The 18,636-nt window shown below is 43.3% G+C and overlaps 1 protein-coding gene across 3 annotated transcripts in view; it reads right to left on the minus strand.

Moving 5' to 3' along the window:
• Positions 1 to 12,732: 12,732 nt before the first annotated feature.
• Positions 12,733 to 18,636, minus strand: part of CCDC91 (coiled-coil domain containing 91) — a 96,425-nt gene continuing 90,521 nt past the window's right edge. For all 3 annotated transcript variants that reach the window (XM_088145708.1, XM_025165626.2, XM_025165627.2), the window contains exon 13: positions 12,733 to 14,109. In XM_088145708.1, the coding sequence (XP_088001834.1) occupies positions 13,981 to 14,109 (129 nt within the window). In that variant the 3' untranslated portion in view covers positions 12,733 to 13,980. The remainder of the gene's footprint in view (positions 14,110 to 18,636) is intronic.

Raw genomic sequence — 18,636 nt, forward strand, 5'->3', positions numbered from 1 at the left:
GCGGCGTTAATTAAGGGCGGATAAGAGTCACTCTCGACTTTCAGCCCATCTCCGTTCCCTTTATATTGAAACCAAAGTCCATTTGACCCACATTTCTTATCAGTGTGTGAGCGTATGAACGTGCAGATTTATTTCATGCACAAGTTTCCTTGAAAAGGCTTGTTTTCTCCATAGTTTTTCTATTCACCATTTTCGTCACAAAGTCCCTTCCGTACCATTTTCACTTGAGTCTGTTTTTAAAAAAAAAAAAAAAAAAATCCAAAAAGCAACTGACATTGGGTTTTGGACACATTTCCCCTCAAATACGTATTGCCTCCCACACTCTTCTTAATGAAATGCCATTTTTCTTACGTTCCGTAATCTACGCTGGGAGAACTGGAGCATCTTCAGCACCCACCTGATCCGCCCTGGTTTCTAAGCAAACTCGCTGCCTGCAGGGGTGAGGGGAGAGGCCTTCCGAAATCAGCAGTCTCTCTAGGCGTGAGGTGGGGAGGGGTCTCACCAGACACTGTCCTGGGGGCCTGGCCGAAGCCATGATGTCACGCTCATCATGACATCATCAGACAGAAACGACGCTAACTGTGCCATTTGTGTGAGATGTCGCTTGCCCTTCCTAGGGACCCCTGCGGCCACCACCACGCCACTTCAGGCCCCGTGGAGGCAGAAAAGAAGGGAAGCCTGTGAAGTAAATGAAAGACACACTTGCAAACTGCCTGTTGCAGTGAAAAAGCCAATCCACCTCATCTCCAGAACACAGAGAATTTACTGCCCTTCATGGACTGCCGTATTTCAGTCCAGCCCATTTTGGAGGCCCAGCCGAGCTTGGAATCCTGTCCTTAATAAGAGATGGGAGCAGCTGAGGGAGGACTTCTCGGCTGCTTACCACCAACGGCTGCTTCGGCTGTTGTTTCTTCACTCACCAACCACCGTAAAGCTGAAGCAAAGGCACCACCATGGATTCAGTCAGGGAGGAAGAAGAAGACTTCCTCCCAGTTAATTCCCTGGTGGGAGTTCAGGGGGCCATGCTAGATGAAAGGTGGAGACATCCTTGAGTTGAGCTGGACTCCTGGTGCACATCCATAAGGATTCCTTGCCAATGCTGTGGAAGTGATTTGCCACTTCTCCTTCTGGAATTTTTCCCCCTATTTCTCAGTTTGTTTACGGCTCTGAAATTTGCTGATAGCCTCCCATCCAAGTGTTAACTAACCCCAATCCTGCTTTGCTTCCAAGCCCAAACAAGATCCTCTGGCTGGTGCCAGCTGCTGAAACAACTGAATGACTTGCTTATTTATCTCTACTACATTTTCATATCTCACTAACCACCATATTCTCACCATGGTTTGTAATAAAACCATAAAACAGAAGTCATAAATACATCAAAATAAGGGCCAAGGTCATCCTTTTGTTAAGGAAAGCTTGACAAAGAAGCTCCTGGCTGTTACCTGAATCTGGGACAATGGAGAAAGACCCAAATCTGGAAATCTCCTAAGCAGTCTACCTGTCATTTCTGGGCAGTCCAAGCCATGTAGAAAGAGAAACCCCACCACCTGCCTGGAATTATGAATATCCTACAAGGAATTCCTGGTCTATCCTTCACCCAACCCCTCCTCTCCTCTAAGCTCACATTCAGGAGAACCACATCATGATCTGAAGAGAAATAGCTTTGACAGTCACCAGCATCCTAATCTCTGGATGGTCCCCTGCGCTGGTTTCATACAGATACTGGAAAGCCTTGGAGAGAGAATGAAACCCTGAGCATAAATGCACCCTGTCGGTGAAGGAAAAAGAAAAAAAAATAACATCAAAACCAAAAACTAGAACCAAAGAAATCCCAGGAACGGTTCCGTGGCAGAGTTTTGGAGACAATGTTGAGTTTCTCAAGGAACCTCGTGTTGCTAGACTGCTGTTTTGATCACTAGCTGGAATGAAAGTCTCCTTGAAGCCCCTGCCTGATGCTGTTTTCCATTTTCCATTTGCATTTAAAATGCCCATTAAGAAGACCCTCTACTGTTTTTGTAGAACACTTAAAGGTCAGGCGTGGAACATTACTTAATGTACTGTCCAAATGGATTCCCTCTTCTTCTCCAGGAGCTGCATAAGCAGATGGTTTTTTATGTGGAAGGAACAGGCTGAAGTTGTCCATAAATTGTTCGATCCCCTAAAGATGGTGTGTTTACTGTTCTGAGCCACCCGGATACGTAAGTTTTCACGAGAGGGAGGTGGGCCAGGCGGGCCTCACCCCCCGCAGCCACGCTTTGCTGGGCGAAGAGGCTCATTCTGCGGGAGAGATGGCTTATCTCAAAGTGTATATTTACCACACTTCAGGACCAGCACGTCTCTCTTCAGAGTGTGGTTCATAAGCCAGTGGAGGAAACCACAGGCTGTTAAGACTAAACATTCTCCAGTAAGCCTCCATTAGCGTGAGCCGTGGAGAGGGCAGTTACTGAATTTTTCCAAATAAATAAAGCAAACAAGTTACTTCAGGAAGAAAAATCACAGCTCCGTGATTTATAATCGTGTGCTGGTCTGCTGAGCACAGAATGAGCCTAGTGAATCAGCTGTCACGGGCCACCCAAGAGGTCTGGTCTGCCTCCGAACCCTTACCTCATTCTAAGTGGTGTACAACCACCAGGAGTCGAGGCTGGCCCTGGCATTACTCGTGTGGGCAGCTTCCTCGCAAGTTCCACTCATTGCAGTTTTCCTCGGCCTCCAGAACGGACAGCTATTAAGGAGGGAATATAGGGATCCTATTTACAGCCTTTTGGCATTGGGTGTAGAAAGAGAAATTGGAAAAATCCTCCTCCAAAATCAATGTTTGCTCTGCTGAGGGGCTCCTTAGGTGTACATTGGAAACCATTTCATCTCTCTTGCACAGTTAAGTCACTCGAAAGCTGGGCGTGCCAGCTAGTAGTAGCTCCTGATCCAGAGTCAACAGCCTGATGCGCTGAGCCTTAGCAGATCCCCTGCACAAGCAGACGGAAAATAGCAGGGGTGTCACAGCACCTGATGAATTATCCTTACAGGCAACATAACGGAGGGCAACTTAATCTCTTGGCCCACTTCCTCTTGCACTTCTGACATAAAATATCAGCTGACCTCATGGAGTTCAAGGATGTTTGAGAGGCCTTTCTCCTGCTCTCATCCAAGCTGTAAGCGTGGTGTGTACATATCATCCCAGGCAGGGTGAAGGTTCAAAGGAGGTTCTGAGGATTTGTTTTCCTCTTGCAGCCTTCACATCTTTGTCATGCTTAAAACAATGACAGAAACACAAGCCAGTTGGCTTATTAGGGCTACTGCCTTAATAGGAAATGCACACATTGCAACCTGGGTATATGTATCGACCACACTTTGTTACTCATCTAGCCGGGACAGAAATGAGCTTTGAATGTCAACCAGACATCCTTTGAATCTGCAGAGATGGGGCTCGACTCGGAGGTTCTTCTTACTACCTGTCCAGTTTTAAACTCTTGAAACTAGCCACAGAAGTGCATAATTTTACATGTGATCTTATTTAGTATTATTATTTTTTACTCATGGGGTAGAATTGGAGGTCCCCTGGGCAACGTTTGGCTGATCTCTTCCACCTGCTGTTTCCAATGGCGAACTTCTGTGAAAGAAGACACAAGAGCGTGTGGGAATTAGATCCTTGGTTTCTTTAACCAGAGTTTCATTTTTATTGTTGTTTGGGTGTGTTGCCCTCTCTCTCACACCAAAAAAGCACCACTGTGAAGCCTTGAAAGTGCCACAGATATTTCCTGACTGCAGGGCTATGGGAGAGGAAGCACAGATGTCCTCAGGGAAAGGGTCAACACAGTCAAGATGGCAGCCACAACCATGTGATCAGGGCCCCTCTTTTTTCACATGTGTTTGTGTGGCTCAGTTGCTAGAAGAGAAAAATGCAGGGCCCAAGGGATTTATGTGTAGCCAATAGATCACGCACACTTTTTCTTTTTTAACTCATGTCTTGATGTGCAATGGTTGGTTAGATGCTGTGAGTTTCAGATGTGGCTTCGAACATTGTTCTTTATACTGTCTTTTCCTCCCACAAGCTTTGATTTGTTCTGAACTTTAATTGTCACAAACAATTATTTCAAGCATTAGTATTAAGACTGCGGGTGCTTCCAAGCCAGGACAGGAGACCTTCTGGGATCCAACTCCTTATTCAAGGTATGGTATGGCTTACGAGAAAGCTGGCGGTGGCGTGATGGTGGCTGTTGACAGTTTGTTTCCCAGCCAGAACCCCAGTGTGACAGTAACTTAAACTTGGGGAACATTATTCCTCTTCTTAGATGTTATGTAATGGTAATGTATTGCAAAGTATCCTGAGTATTTTTTTTTCCAAGTGGAGGGGAAATAAGGAGATAATTAAATAGACTTGGGTGGCCACCTTCCTAAGATGGTCCTGCCCACCACCCGGCATTCAGTGGGCATTGGTCTAAGCCCACTGAAGTGTGATCCCTTAAATTTGATTCTGCGCAACCATAAAACAGGGCTCTGCGTGTGGAATGAAGCTTTCTGAACATAGTACCTGTTAAGCTTTTCCAGAAAACTCTGTTCCAGAGCTTTGGGTCGTGAAAATATGCTTGAAAGTGTGAGGGTTATCTACAAGCAGGAGGAGGTGTCCCTTACATGTTTTGGACTTCAGCATGGACAGGGGTGAGGGACTGTGAGATTTGTAGTCCAAAACATTTGCAATACGTTACATTTCTTATCCCTTATAGCCAAGAGAAATCTCAAAAACTGGAATAAGATTTCCAGTTGCCTGGAAGTTAAGAGACCTGATTAACTTCTTCCTTTCCCAAGAAGTAAAGATGATACGATTCTGCAAACTGTATGGGTGATACAATCCTGTTTTTTAATGCATGTTGGTTTTAAAGAACATAGACAACACAGTAAGGTCTGGCTCACTTGTTATCATCATCGTTAACATTAAATATATTGCTATATTTCATCATAACAGGATTTTCAATCAGTTGGAGAAAGAGAGCTCAGTGTCATTGGCGTGTTGAAGACTACCAGCCCCCTAACTTCACAGAAAATCAGCCCAGTCTGCGAAGGCAAATTATTCATTCTTGTACCACCGTTAATTACAGGTGGCACTCTGCAAGCAACTGCTGAAATCTTGAACTTGAAAAGGATTTACAAACCACGGGGCCTTCAAGCAAAATTTCAGGACGTTCTTCTTTAAAGCAAAGTGTTGGAACTGGTTTTCATGCAGTGGCTATCTTCCATTAAGCCAGCTTTCAGGAAGTAGATGCCACAGAGTTTACCAACTTGGGCAGATATATTGCCTGTTAAAGAATAATCTTGTGATCATCATAATCAGACGTAAAACAGAAGTTACCAACTTCAAGGAACATTAGGGCAGTCAGCTGAACCAATTTTTCTTGGTTGCCTCTGAGAACTGTTTCATACTTAAATGGCCCAGCGATGTCTGCAGAGTATGGCAAAAAAGTCAAGATGGCAGCTCTAATGGTGCAATTGAAACTCTGCCTTTTTAAAAATATGTGATGCACATTTTTAAAAAAGGTGGATCTTTGATTGCACCACTACGGCCGCCATATATTTTTTTTAATCACATCCTGGGGACACCCCTGAAGTGACCACAAACCTGAGTTTGTCACCAGCTCTGCAACAAATACTAATGCTGCCATTTGTAGCCCTCTAACTCAGGTATCAAAACAATTCTTATTTTCAGAAATAATATTGCTCACATTCTCTTGGTACCTTGATGAGTACTCTTGGCATGATTCTTAGAAATATAGTTGAATGGTAACTCCAAGATGAGCAAACCAGATTGTCAGGACAAGCTTGTTTCTTATTCTCATCCATCCACCAATCATTTTACCTTTACCTTTCTCTTTCTTTATCAAAAATAGGCAAAAATAATTTTTTGGCAGAATGTGCATTCTAAATTTACCATTTTGTTCTATTTTATAATGAGTGCTGGGAAAAACGAAACAGCGTGTGTGTGTACACACACATAAGTAGCATTATTACTGAAATTGGGGCAAATTCCAAAGCCTGGCTGTTTACTTCTGCAGAAGCAAGTTTAGAGATGCTACCTGTGTGTTCTCCAAACACCAGCAAAACCTCAGAAACTTGTGAAGTCCACCACCAACAGCAAGGGGTGGCTGCTTTTAACTGTACGTTGGTTTTCAGGCTCAGAAATTCATTTGCCAGCATCTGTTTCCCAGCACTGTGGCTCCCCCGAAGCCAGATCGGTGTCTCTGTAGTAATATTGCTTCACTGCATGGTGTTAAGATGAAGCGGCTATGTAAATTTTAGTCAGGTTACTCCCAGTTGCCATCAAAATTTACAGAGAAGCTCACGAGCCCTTAACAGTACATTAAACTCTGAGAAGCGCTATTTTTTATTCTTGACAGACTTTATCAGTGGCAGTTCAAAAGGCCGTCGGTTGAGCGTTGCGCACGGTGAGTCCAAAATACAGTCCTGCAAGAACGCAGTTGAGCGGCTGACAATCTTTTTCTAAATCATTGGCTGTGCCGCGGAAATCAGCATAGACGGACTGAAATGTTACATGAAGAACACGGACTCCTACTTTTATGCATCGCACAGAGGGATTAGCTGTTCTTAGAAAACAGCACAAGCCATAATCCTCTGCAGGGTTTGGCTGGCACATGCGTACCGTCCAAGCCCCCCACACGCCGTTGCCTTTTAGCTTGTTCCTCAGGTGGCTGGCGTCCTTAAGAAGTCACAACTGCAGTTGTGTAGTGGCAAAGAGGTATGTGCTAATACCCACGCCCCCGCTTTGGTTCCTTCCTATCTTAGTTCTTTCTGTATTCCTTGAAACCGCCAGCTGCTCAGTTCAAAGTCGAGAAGAGGCTTATTCAACAGATTTTTGAGAACCTCAGATTTGCTAGTAAATTTAACGCAAGAATCTCCAGTAGGTCAAATAGAGCACAACTGCCCTGCACATTTTTTAATCTTCCCATTTTATGCAGCCTAGCACGGGGCAATTCATTACTAGTTCGTGTTCGCTTCTTACCATAAACGCTGTCAGAAGTCTATTTTAAAGTTCTTTTAATTAACTTTTCTGACTCTTCAACTGGAAGCAGCTGTAATGAAGTCATTCGTGACACAGAGAGTTCAGGTGCCAAATAAAAGACTGTAAACCAAATTCCATAACGATGTAATAATGACCAAACATTGACAGAAATAACATTTAAACATGTTGCTTCTTTTTATTCCCTTTTTCTTTTTAATAGAGCAAGTGGAAAGACTGTTCCCCCCCCCCATCCATTTATTTAAAATTGCTCTATTTTCCTGATTGTCTCTCGAATCAGACTTGCCTAAGTACTGGGTGAACTCAGGCGGTGTGCAGCTGCTCTCAGAATCTGCACTCGAGAGACGGATCCAAACGTTTGCTGTGCTGGGACCGTGGACCCGGGAAGCATCGGGCCATGTGAAGTTGAACGATCCGTGGCTGCATCAGTCAACCCGCGAAGGAGCGTTAATCTCACCATACATCCCATGGTTATTTCTGCACGAACTTACAATATTTCTAATCCCAATATTCTCATTGATCCCAGCTGTAACGTGACCGCCATTAAGCGCAACACATCAGAGCAGCCAATTTGATTTCTGGGTTGCCCCAGTAAAAGGATGCGGTTAATCTAATTCCACTTTGGTCTGATTGGCTTAATAACTGCCCACGAAATGACTCTTGTTCGGGATCTGGGCATTGGATGCATTTTAAAGTCTGCTTCTGTGATCGTGTGCCACTCCCACACTAGAAATCTTTTTGAAAGGGTCAGGGCACGGTAAAAACACCGATACAAAGATTTGCTGGAAAAAAGGCACAAGGAAGGACTTCTTTAATCTTCGCTACTTCTGCCCTTTACCATCCCCATCCCGGCTCCTTCTTGGCCCCTTAGTTCTGCCCGGCTCTTTGCCACCCCTCGCACCATTTCCTACCCAATCCCTCATTAGTCTTCCACTCCATTCCCGTCCTCGCTCTGGGGCCCTCCTTTGTTCTTCCCCAGCCTCTCCTTCTGGGTTTCTCACTCTTTTCCCCACTCCACCACCCCACTGCTCTCCTCCTCTGCCTGCTCCGCTTGCCGTTTTGAAGTGGTGCACTTGCCCACTCTCTTCTCCCCACTCACCTGCCACTTATTCTATGCTGAAGGGATCTCACCCTTCCCCAGAAGCCTGGTGCTGATGACCATGCCAGTTGCGCTCCTGGTGCAAATTGGGACTCTTCTAACATCAAGTCTTTGTTGAGTTGACTGATGCAGCTTCCGTTGCAGCTGCGGACAGATTGTTTGGGCATTCTGGCATTTATCTGGCTATCCAAGAGGCGCGAGCTCTTACCTAAGAAGCTTGTTTAACAGCCTTATCTGTAATGGGCTGGGAGAATGACCTTGGGAGACAGGAGAAAGAGACGCAGTCCAGACAACGGTCTGATAACAGAAATCTGAGTCCAAAGCAGGGATGAGGTGGGGAAGGCATCTCCGAAGGGACCCTCCCTAGTCCCCTGGAAAGTAAAGGCAGGGAGGAGGGAAGCGCTTTCAGACTCGCAAGACTCTGTTACTGCAACCATACAATAAAGGCAGTGTTAGTACTCATGGTTTGGGTTTCCTGACTGGACTACCTCGAAGGGCTACATTTGGAGCCAGTGATGTCTTGACGAAAATATCTGGGCAGTCTGCAAATGTCTCTGTCTTTGCACTCTCAGAGCTCTTTGCCTTTTCTCCCCGTTTGCCGGTCATCTGCAAGTTGTGGGAAAGCTGATGCCACATGAAGCTTCTTTGGCATAAAATATTATGTGAGGAGTTGCATGAGACAGCTCCCTGCACGGTAGCACGTGTGCTTAATGGTCCGTTTGACCTATTACACTGTTAGCTTTTGACTAAGCGAAGGAAAAGGGATTGAGGCTACTTATTTATTTTTACAAAAGCACATCAGGTATCAGCTCGCTATCGTGAATGTGCATACGTAGCTGTGTCAAGACCTGGCCTCTCTCACTGCACAGTGTAAACATGGAAGAACAGGAAGGCTAATTCCAACTCTTGGGGGGGGCACGGGACGAGCCCCAGCGCAGGACAAAACTGGTCAGATGCTGCTCCTGGGCAGCCTTCTGCGAGTCGGGGCAGGCTGATGGGGGAACCAGCAACGGGGAGGGGAGGTCAACGGGACAGGCTCAGGCCACCTGTCCGGGAAGCTTTACCTAATCACCTAAGGGCATATTCAGAATGGAGGGCGGATACTATGCAAACCAGCAACGTCCAAAGAACTAAAACTGGAAATCCTGGTATCTTGTTTTTTCCATGTAAAATTGTCTGGCAGTCCTATTACACTTGGTATACGTGTTTCTATTGTTGTCATTTTTCAGTTTCAAGAAGCGATCTTCCAAGGGTGCGTCTCTGAATTTCTCTAAAGACGAGCACTTAGTATATTTTGGCAGGATAACGTCCCTGCTCCAACTCAGGAGATATTAGCAAGAATTTTCCATATGTATTTGTGTGCAGTACTAGAGTTGTGTGTGGCCATGAGACAAATTCACCCCACAACTTTGTTGCTGCTGCAAATAAAGTCCTTACCTTTATTAGAGCCAACTGTCAAATTGGCAGTTAAAATATCACAGGCGGAAGATAGAGTAGCCCGTGTATTTATGCTTCAACATTCTTGGGCCTCATTAGTGACAAATTACAATGGAAAAAATGGAAAAAATGCTGGGTTTATAAGGAAGTTGGAAATGTGCAGAATTACAGATGAAGAATAATCCAAAACTGGCCTCTATTAAAATGTCTATTTCTTAGAGACAGTTTGCAAGTCAGAAAAATAGGATGGTGGCTTTTGTTATTGCAGAAAATTATTCATCTCAAAATAATGTCATGAATGTAAAACACTCCCTGTAAAATAAATATGGCTCCAAGAGAGGTAAAACCACATAATTTTATTTTCTAAACGCAGCTTCGCGGACAGCTTCAGTACAGATCAGAACTATCAAACGTTTGGACTCCCTATAAAAGAAGAAGTTCTAAACTATCCATAATACTGCTATTTTATGATATGGGCATCCACATGATTTTGTTCTAGGAAGTAGCAAAGTGGAAATTTAGATTATAATTGCAGTTTGCACACAGAGCATGTACTGTTACAAAACATCCATCTGTTCTTCCTGCATGCTTCTGTCTTATTAATTAATTAATTAATTAATTAATTAACATTTATTGGCCACCCAACTCCAATGGACTCTTATGTGGTGTCATAATGCCTTATGGATGCATTGGACATTTCTAGCAACAACACCTCTTCCCTTCTTAGCTAGACCACTACATATGATTTGCTAGGAAACTCTAAACATGGAAAGCTGACTTGTGTGAAATCAGAAGCTCTGATCCTCCAAGAATGTCATTCAAGAGTCCTGGCAATTAGCTCCGTATTTCTGTAGGCTTTCTTTCCCAGCCATCTCTGGAGAGGCCAGGCATTAAAACTGGGTGCAGAGAAGGGCTTTACGTCCTTCTGGAGGCTGCTTGGAGGATCTCTTGGGCCTCTCCTTGCAGTGGAGACCCGGCAAAAAAGGACAGAGTTTGCACTGACCAAAAGAATCATTCATCTTTTTTTATAAGGCACCATAAAACAATGTTTGCCTTTCACATAGCACAAAAGCTTTTGGAATAAGATGTTCATTGTTGGAATGACAGTTTTTGCCCAAATAATAACAACAACAACATCTGCCTATCCCAGGTCCTTGGGATGGACTCAACAGGTGGATAAAAATGCCAAATCCAGTCTAAACATCTGGCTGACTGTCTCAACCAACATCAGGTCAGTGAACCAGTTCTGACAATTCTGGACGCTTCGTTTTCAACAGGTGAACCTGTGATTCTGGTTAATTCATCTGGAACTAAATCCCAAGCAGAGGAGTTTAAGGCCAAAAAGATCAAGAAGACATCAGCATCCATACGGTCAAAGCATAGAGAGTCTGATTGTGCAGTCTGTCATCTTGAAATGTTGATTCCCCGGCAGATGCCCGTCCCCAAGGCTGAGACACCAGTGTTTTTTGTTTTTTACCTTATGTAGAACCTTACATCTTGGAGGAAACAGGAAAAGGTTGTCAACCAGGTAAGAAAGATGCAAATTTTCCAAAGGGTGAGTTCTGGTAAAATAGAAAGCGGAAGTCTTCTTTCTTTAAGCAGATACATTGTGGACCTATATACATGAAATAATTCATTTTGACACTAAAGAGATGTGGCCAGTTTCAGGAGTCCACTGACTGCTAAAGATCACACAAGGTCTGAAGGAGTTGGGATGGGGGTGAGGCAAAGCTCCACCGCTTCTAGAGACCATGCAGCTTTCTGAACACCAGGGCTTTCTTTCCAACCATTAGATTATTGCTACATAATCCATCTCACAGAAAACTAGGTATTAGTGTAGTTACTATCATGGACATAAACTCCTGAGCTACTCTTTATAGAACAGCCTCAATGTAGATGTTGAAATGCAGGAGCATTGTGAAATTCAAAGCCATCTTCAAGATCCTCCCAACTAGCTCAGGAAGGGATACTCCACAAGACCTTTCTGTTCCATCATCCTACAGTTCACTCATCGCTGGGAGACTGTTGGATGGATCAGCAAATCAGGGCTCTTTCTGACTGTCATATGACATCTCTTGCTTGCCCAGTGCAGCCTGCTGCAGCAGAGTAAACTTGGCAGATGGAGCTCACAGAGGAAAATTCTCTCCACCCAGATCTCTGGGATGCACACCAGACTGGTATTTTCATCCTGAGTTAATTCCAGGAGAGGTATCTTATCAGCCACTCACCTGGCACAAAGTATTTAAAGCTAGAAGCATTAGAGGTGAATATTAGGGCTATATCACTGGTGCAAGAACATCTGGGCATAAAAACAGTAGATGAATCTCCAATCTTTGATCACGTAAAGACCTTACCTGGTATTTGAGTGAGTTAGTCTTAAATCTCCAGACTATTCTGAATGTTTTTCTTGCCTGGAATATTCTTCTAACCTTAATACCTTTTAAGGAGGCTTTGCACCGCCTAGTAAAGGCATGCCCTAAAGCCAGTAGAGGAACCAGAACATTTACTGGGTATCCAAAGCTTGTTAGCTCCCTCCTGTAGCCACCCATTTGTCAGCTGGAAGCTCTATCCCAATGTCTCTCAACCTTGGCAACTTTAAGGCGTGCGGACTTCAACTCCCAGAATTCCCCAGCCAGCCATGCTGGCTGGGGAATTCTGGGAGTTGAAGTCCGCACATCTTAAAGTTGCCAAGGTTGAGAAACACTACTCCATCCAATGAAGTTTTAACCCCAAGGTAATTCTCCTGGCACCAGATAAAAAAGCCTACCATATTTGGGCCAACATAAAACCACCAGTATAACTCTTTCCCTCTGCTCTTTTATTTGCTGAAGATCTCTTGCTGTAAAACAGATGGAGGAGAGCTGTGCAGAAGTTTGGCTGAGGCTCGTCAAGTGGAGCACCTACGTCTACTGAGCTTGGAAACTGATCTCTGGATATAAAGTAGGGCACTTCTTTGCCTTCCATTCTCACTAAAAGACTCAGCGGAAGAATTTGGGCAAAAACTAGGCCCCTCTTCGCTCCTCAAATAAATCCAAAAAATAACAGTCTTCTTCAAGAGGAAACTAGCGATCACGTTCTATGGACACACACACACTTCATACATACATTTATAAGGGCAACTAAAGAAAAGTACTGATACTGAACACAGCGTTATTTGGTAAAGAACAATTTTCACGGGAACAAGCATAAAAATATTAAGTTACTCAATTATTTCATCATGTAAATCATTAATGTTTTATTGTGGATAACATATTGCTAGATGCAAGAAAAAAAATTAAAATTGGGGCCCCAAAGTGAATAATTAGGTTACTATTAGCTCCCCGGTTCCTGTTATACATCTGCAAAGAAGCCATGGAAGTTTCAGAGACGGTTCCATTTCTGTAACCTGATTGCATCACTGAAGGCAGGGGTGGCCATGCCACGGAGAGACCAACTTCTCCTCTACGGCTCCGATGCACCCTGAGATCCTGCCACTGGGACCCGACCACAACGTGGCCAATTCTTAGCAGCGTCTTTTGTGGTGCAGAACAGCCCAAATTAAGAGTGCAGATCAGAGTACATGCAAAGGGCACCCCCATCATTAAATCCCCCCAAGCCCCCAAATCATAAAAAGCCTAAAACATTCAACACCTCCTCCACCCTGAAAAATCACTGCGCCATCAGAAATCTGAGAAGGTTTCACGAGACCGATTTTACAGTCTAAGGGACACCTCTGTCCTCAGAAATCTGACAACTCTGGAGCCGCTAAACTGATTCCCGAAATCTGCTGTGGCTTGCAAGGATCTTTATTTCCTTGCACGAATTAAGGTGATAACCCTAACTCGCTTTTGTAAGAGCAATTGCGCTAGCAACTGAGCAGACTGGGTTTCCCAGCCGGGGGGAATCTTAAGACAAACTGCTTGTGAGACTGAAGAGACTTTTTTCAGGAAAAGACACAAACTCAGAGGTTGCAAAAAGCTGTTCTGGAACTCAAACAAATAAATAATAAGGTGTTTCAGTTCAGGTGTTTATTCAGACATCTCCGATCAGTGCTTTCAATTCGGATGACTTATGTTCTAGTCTTATTTCTGGCATTCAAGATTCTTTTATTCCATTTGATAAATGCCAGTGGGATATGACGTAAATGCTGCCTCCATGCAACATTGTGAAAATAAGCTCAGGCTTGTTAATAACAAGTTTTCTAACTTTGTTGCTGGGAATTTGTTACCGACAGTGTTTTACTGAGATTTGCCAATTACTGCATTTCTTGTTACAACTATGTGGGAACCACTCATGACCTTTGCCAAGATTTCACGCAACTGTTAGTTTTGCAAGTGCCGCAGCATGATTCGGAACATCTAAACGAAACAAACTTAGACCAGCTGATTGACCCTTGTTCTCCACCCAGTCTCCAGTGTCTTGAGAGAAGTGATCAGTGTTACGGACTCTTTCCTTCTGCATTCGGTGCTGTGGTTTCTTCCTGCAATAAACAGCCCAGCTGCTTTTGTGCACAAGAGAGGAACAGCTCCAAACTGGACAGGCTACGCTGACGGATCACTTGATCCAGCTGTCAGGACAGAAAAAGCAGAGATTAAGCAAAACGTAGTTAATTCCAAAGAAACACTCCTTTATTTAAACACATTGCATGTGAATCCATAGGAATCTGTTAATGCACAGTGCTTAGTGTCACATATCACAATTGGCTTAATTACTTCTAGCTCCAAACATTAAAAGATAAACCCAAAACCAAGGCTGTTATAGTCACTACCTTAGTTATTACAAGGAAGAAGTTTCAAATAATCTCTAGAGCGGTGTTTCTCAACCTCAGCAACTGTAAGATGGGTAGACTTCAACACCCAGAATTCCCCATTCCCCATCACCAACACCTGACATCACGTCTCTTAGGTAGAACTTCAAGATAGCTTAATAAAATATTAGGAAAAATGCCATTTCTTTCTCTTCCTCCTTTTTGCCGTCTTTTTGCTACTGAATCCCCGCAGTTGAGGGATCTCAGAGCTAATGAAACAGGCAAAATACACACCATTTCAGGGATTCTAGGAGAAGTTTCTCTTTGCTTCATTAATAACTATCCATAGTAGAAAAACACCTAATAAAGATCATTAATAAAATGACTTTCTTCTCTCTGAACAACCTCACCAAGTTGTTTTGGAATGTTGTCACAGAGTCTTTGGGTAACAGTTTGGATTGTGTAGTATCTTATTCTGCTGGAATATATCAAGATACCAGGATGATACCATCCACAGGATCCTTATACATGACCTTCCAGCTTGGATTCCAGGAGTTCAATCTAAGTAGGAAGTTTAATTTCCTGGCTGAAACTGGGGGAGACTCCTGGGCCCATTTCTATAATCCCCAAGTTAGATGTCCTAACTTTTGAGCAGCCAGTCATATTAGTGAAAGATGATTTACCTTAGTCATATTAATCAAAGACAGTTGCAAGGTGCTATTATCTGCATGTATGAGAAGGGTGGAAAAGATGACCATGCCAATTAAAGACCTATTGTTTTCAATAATTGGTAAATTATATCCTACTAATCTTAGTAGGCAATCTTGGATGGAGGACGAGGTGTTGAGCCCTGAGAAGGCTGGCATTACAGAGCATTATTCAATACCAGATCTCTATTTATAAGTCTGACCTGGCTGACCTTGGTTGATCTAGAAAGTAAAGCAGGGTTGACCTAGTTAGCACTTAAATGGGAATCCCAGAGCTACAGTCTAGACTGGGAAGTCAAAAGAAGGCAGTGGCAAACTATTTTGATTGTACCAAGAATGCTGCACAGATGAGTCCATGTTGAGATTGACCTCAAGGAGACTTCAGTTTTTAGTAGTACAGAAATATTTACACACACACACACACACACACACACACTCTATCTATCTATCTATCTATCTATCTATCTATCTATCTATCTATCTATCTATCTATCTATTCAAATTTGGTCACTGCCCATCTCACAAGGAATTATGTCAGTATTGGCTAATGCTCTGTATAATGGACTTGTCTGCCTGATGTCTGCCCTTGATTCTGTTCCCAGGGAAAGATATGGGAGGAACTGAACAACTGTTTCACAGACTAAAGATTTCTGTATTTAATTTCATGCCTATGCCAGGATCATATAATTCAGGTAAGATATGGCATGGGGAAAACTAACCAATTCCATACCTGTTTCCATAGAAGGCCAGCAGGACAAAGTCCTTGCTCCACTTCCCATTGAGCTCACTCTCAAGATTTGAGTGGGGGCTGGCTGTGCCCTGCTTTTTTTTCACCCAAATGATTAAACATGGGATTTCCTCTTATTCTTGTCTGTGGCCAGTGCAATTCTTCTTTCGTTATCCAAGTGTGGATTGAAGCAATTTGTAAATTCATTGATGGTTGTCCAACTACTTGATCACCAACTTAGCAAACTCTGCAGTTTTCCAAACTGATCATAATGGAATTTCTTCTACACTAGTCCTTGTAGTCTAAGACATGAACGAAAATGTTGAAGAATTCCAGAAAAATCTTGTTGCCCCCACTTGATACATCATTCCAGTTTCATGAGGAACTCGTGATGAGAGCAAAGAATAATTTTATAGCTAGCTGTGAATCTATTTAAAGACATGACAACTAACCCACATTTAAGTAGCTTTCTATTCAAAGTGACAAATGCTTTGCTGAAGTCTAAATATACTTATAGTATTCCCACAATCTACTAAGGAAGTTTCCAATGAAATAAAACAAGGTGAGGCTGTTCATACTTGTTCTTCACAAATCCATCCTGACTCTTAATAATCACAGCATTATTTTTATGATAATGCTCTGGAATTCATGTTAGACCAACTTTTTTAGGGTTTCCCAAGTCTTTATTTTTCCACTTAGGGACAACCGCCCTCCTACACTCATCCATACTCTAGAAGTTCCCAAAGAAAAAGGATGGAAATTCACTCAGGCTATCAACAAATTCCTTCAGTAGCTGGGATGCACTCTACCTAGCCATAGAGATTTGAGGTCATTCATGATCAGTAGATATTCTGTCACTTTCCAATTTCTCCTTTTTGGCCCAGTGAAATGAGTCACATGTTGAGAACAAGATGGAAGCTTTTCAAGTGGCCGCTATCCGAAACAGGATGTAGAGTCTGAGAGCCTGGGCTTGTCCTGCTGCATTTCTCGTTCTTCTCCATTGCTTCAGTGTCAACGTATCGTATCTGAAGCCTGTATGATGTTTTAAGAACTTGGTGTTCAGTTTTAGAATATCTCTGGCGAAGAATGTGTTTATGAGATAAAGCTAGATAAAAATTAAGATGTGTAGCTAGGCTGTTTATAAAAATGGACAGAACAAATAAAATATCATAAGGAGCTCAGCAGGGAAGCTCCACCAACAGGGTGTAGAGCAGTGTTTCTCAACCTTGGCAACTTGAAGATGTGTGGACTTCAACTCCCAGAATTCCAGAGTCAGCCAGCTGGCTGGGGAATTCTGGGAGTTGAAGTCCACACATCTTCAAGCTGCCAAGGTTGAAAAACACTGGTGTAGAGAGTAAGGAAGATGATGGAAATATGTAAGAACCATTACCTAGGCAAAAGGGGCTAAAACATTTTTTTCAGTCCAGAACTACTTGATAAACCTTCAGAAGTGGCTTAGACCGACACCTCCCTGATTCACTGGAGTATAAGAAGGGAGAAGAGATACAACACAGTCAGATTGGCAAGAGTCTGTTATTATGGCCAATCTCAATAAAAGTAGGCTTAGCCTTCCCGTGGAGTTGATTTCCTGGCTGGGTCTGCCTAGCAGGACTGACCGAGGAGAAGAAGAAGAAGAGACTGTAGCCCCTGCTCCTGCCAGGCTAGGAAACACCACCCTCTCTTGCTGCCAAAGGGGTGGTAAATGCAATGAACAGAGCCCTGGTCACTGTTCAGGGATTTGAAGAACTTGAAGGTGGCTTCGTCAGAGGAGACACAGGGATCTTCAGCTCTGGGGAAAGAGCAAGAGTTTTGTGCAAAGCAGGAGAGCTGCAAACAGACGGATTTATTTTATGGGGAGACGGAATGAATGACAATTAACACACAGGCACACACACGCATACCGAATCAGTGTTCTTTTTGAAGTAAAAACAAAGGCACGCATTTCACAATGCATCCTTTGCAAAGAAGGATTATTTTGTTTTACAAAAGGCATCAAATCAATTTATTTTTCAAGGAAACATCTTTATTTTACAAGGGGAACCTCACCATGTTTCTTTTGCTTTTCTTGAAAAGGAATTTCTTAAAATATGTTGTGCCATTGAAGACTGAAATAAAAGATGTTCCTAAGACTATTTGAAATACCAATATTTTATTACAGTTTATTAGAATTCTGTAAGTTTGCACAATTTACCATTTAGTGGTCGTTTTATTTTCTTCTAAGTACAGGAGTGATTTTGCAAATGTCCCTCCCCGTGGCAGCCATTTTGTCTTGGTGCCCCTGCCATTTTCTCGCAATTTGAAATGTGCCCTCAGGTTCCCAAGGAGTGACATTTTTCAAATATTCGCCTCTAGGAAGTCTCTGCCAGCTCAGCCTGTCTGCTAAACCAGGGCTCCTCAACCTTGGTGACTTGAAGATGTGTGGACTTCAACTCCCAGAATTCCCCAGCCAGGATGGCTGGCTGGGGAATTCTGGGAGTTGAAGTCCACACATCTCCAAGTCGCCAAGGTTGAGGAACCCTGTGCTAAACAACTTCTGTTCATGTCTGGCAGTTAGGATGCAGCTGGACAAGCCCACCAATATGACGGGACGGATATCCCACCATATACTCTTGTGCTGATCAGCTGCAGAGAACTATCACTAGTGATCAACCAGACAGCTTTAACATCTGTGTGCTTTCTAGTACCAATTATGTCATTGAATAACCTTTCATAACTTGCACTGAACCTTTCACGGCCAACAGCCAGAAGACTTCTAGCTCATTTCTCTGCTTAATAGCAGATCATTCATTCATAGATGACTCTTAAAAATCTGTATAACCAAATGCCTTTCATAGATTAGCTGACGTGTAGAAAGGAGCCATCAGAGCAAATGAGCTGTTATGAATTAGCCACATGCTTCAGTGGAAAGGCAAC

Source organism: Python bivittatus, unplaced genomic scaffold (assembly GCF_059951505.1).
Source record: "Python bivittatus isolate LINGU-HERP-01145 unplaced genomic scaffold, Pbiv_v1 ctg000010_np1212, whole genome shotgun sequence".
NCBI classification, from domain to species: domain Eukaryota; kingdom Metazoa; phylum Chordata; class Lepidosauria; order Squamata; family Pythonidae; genus Python; species Python bivittatus.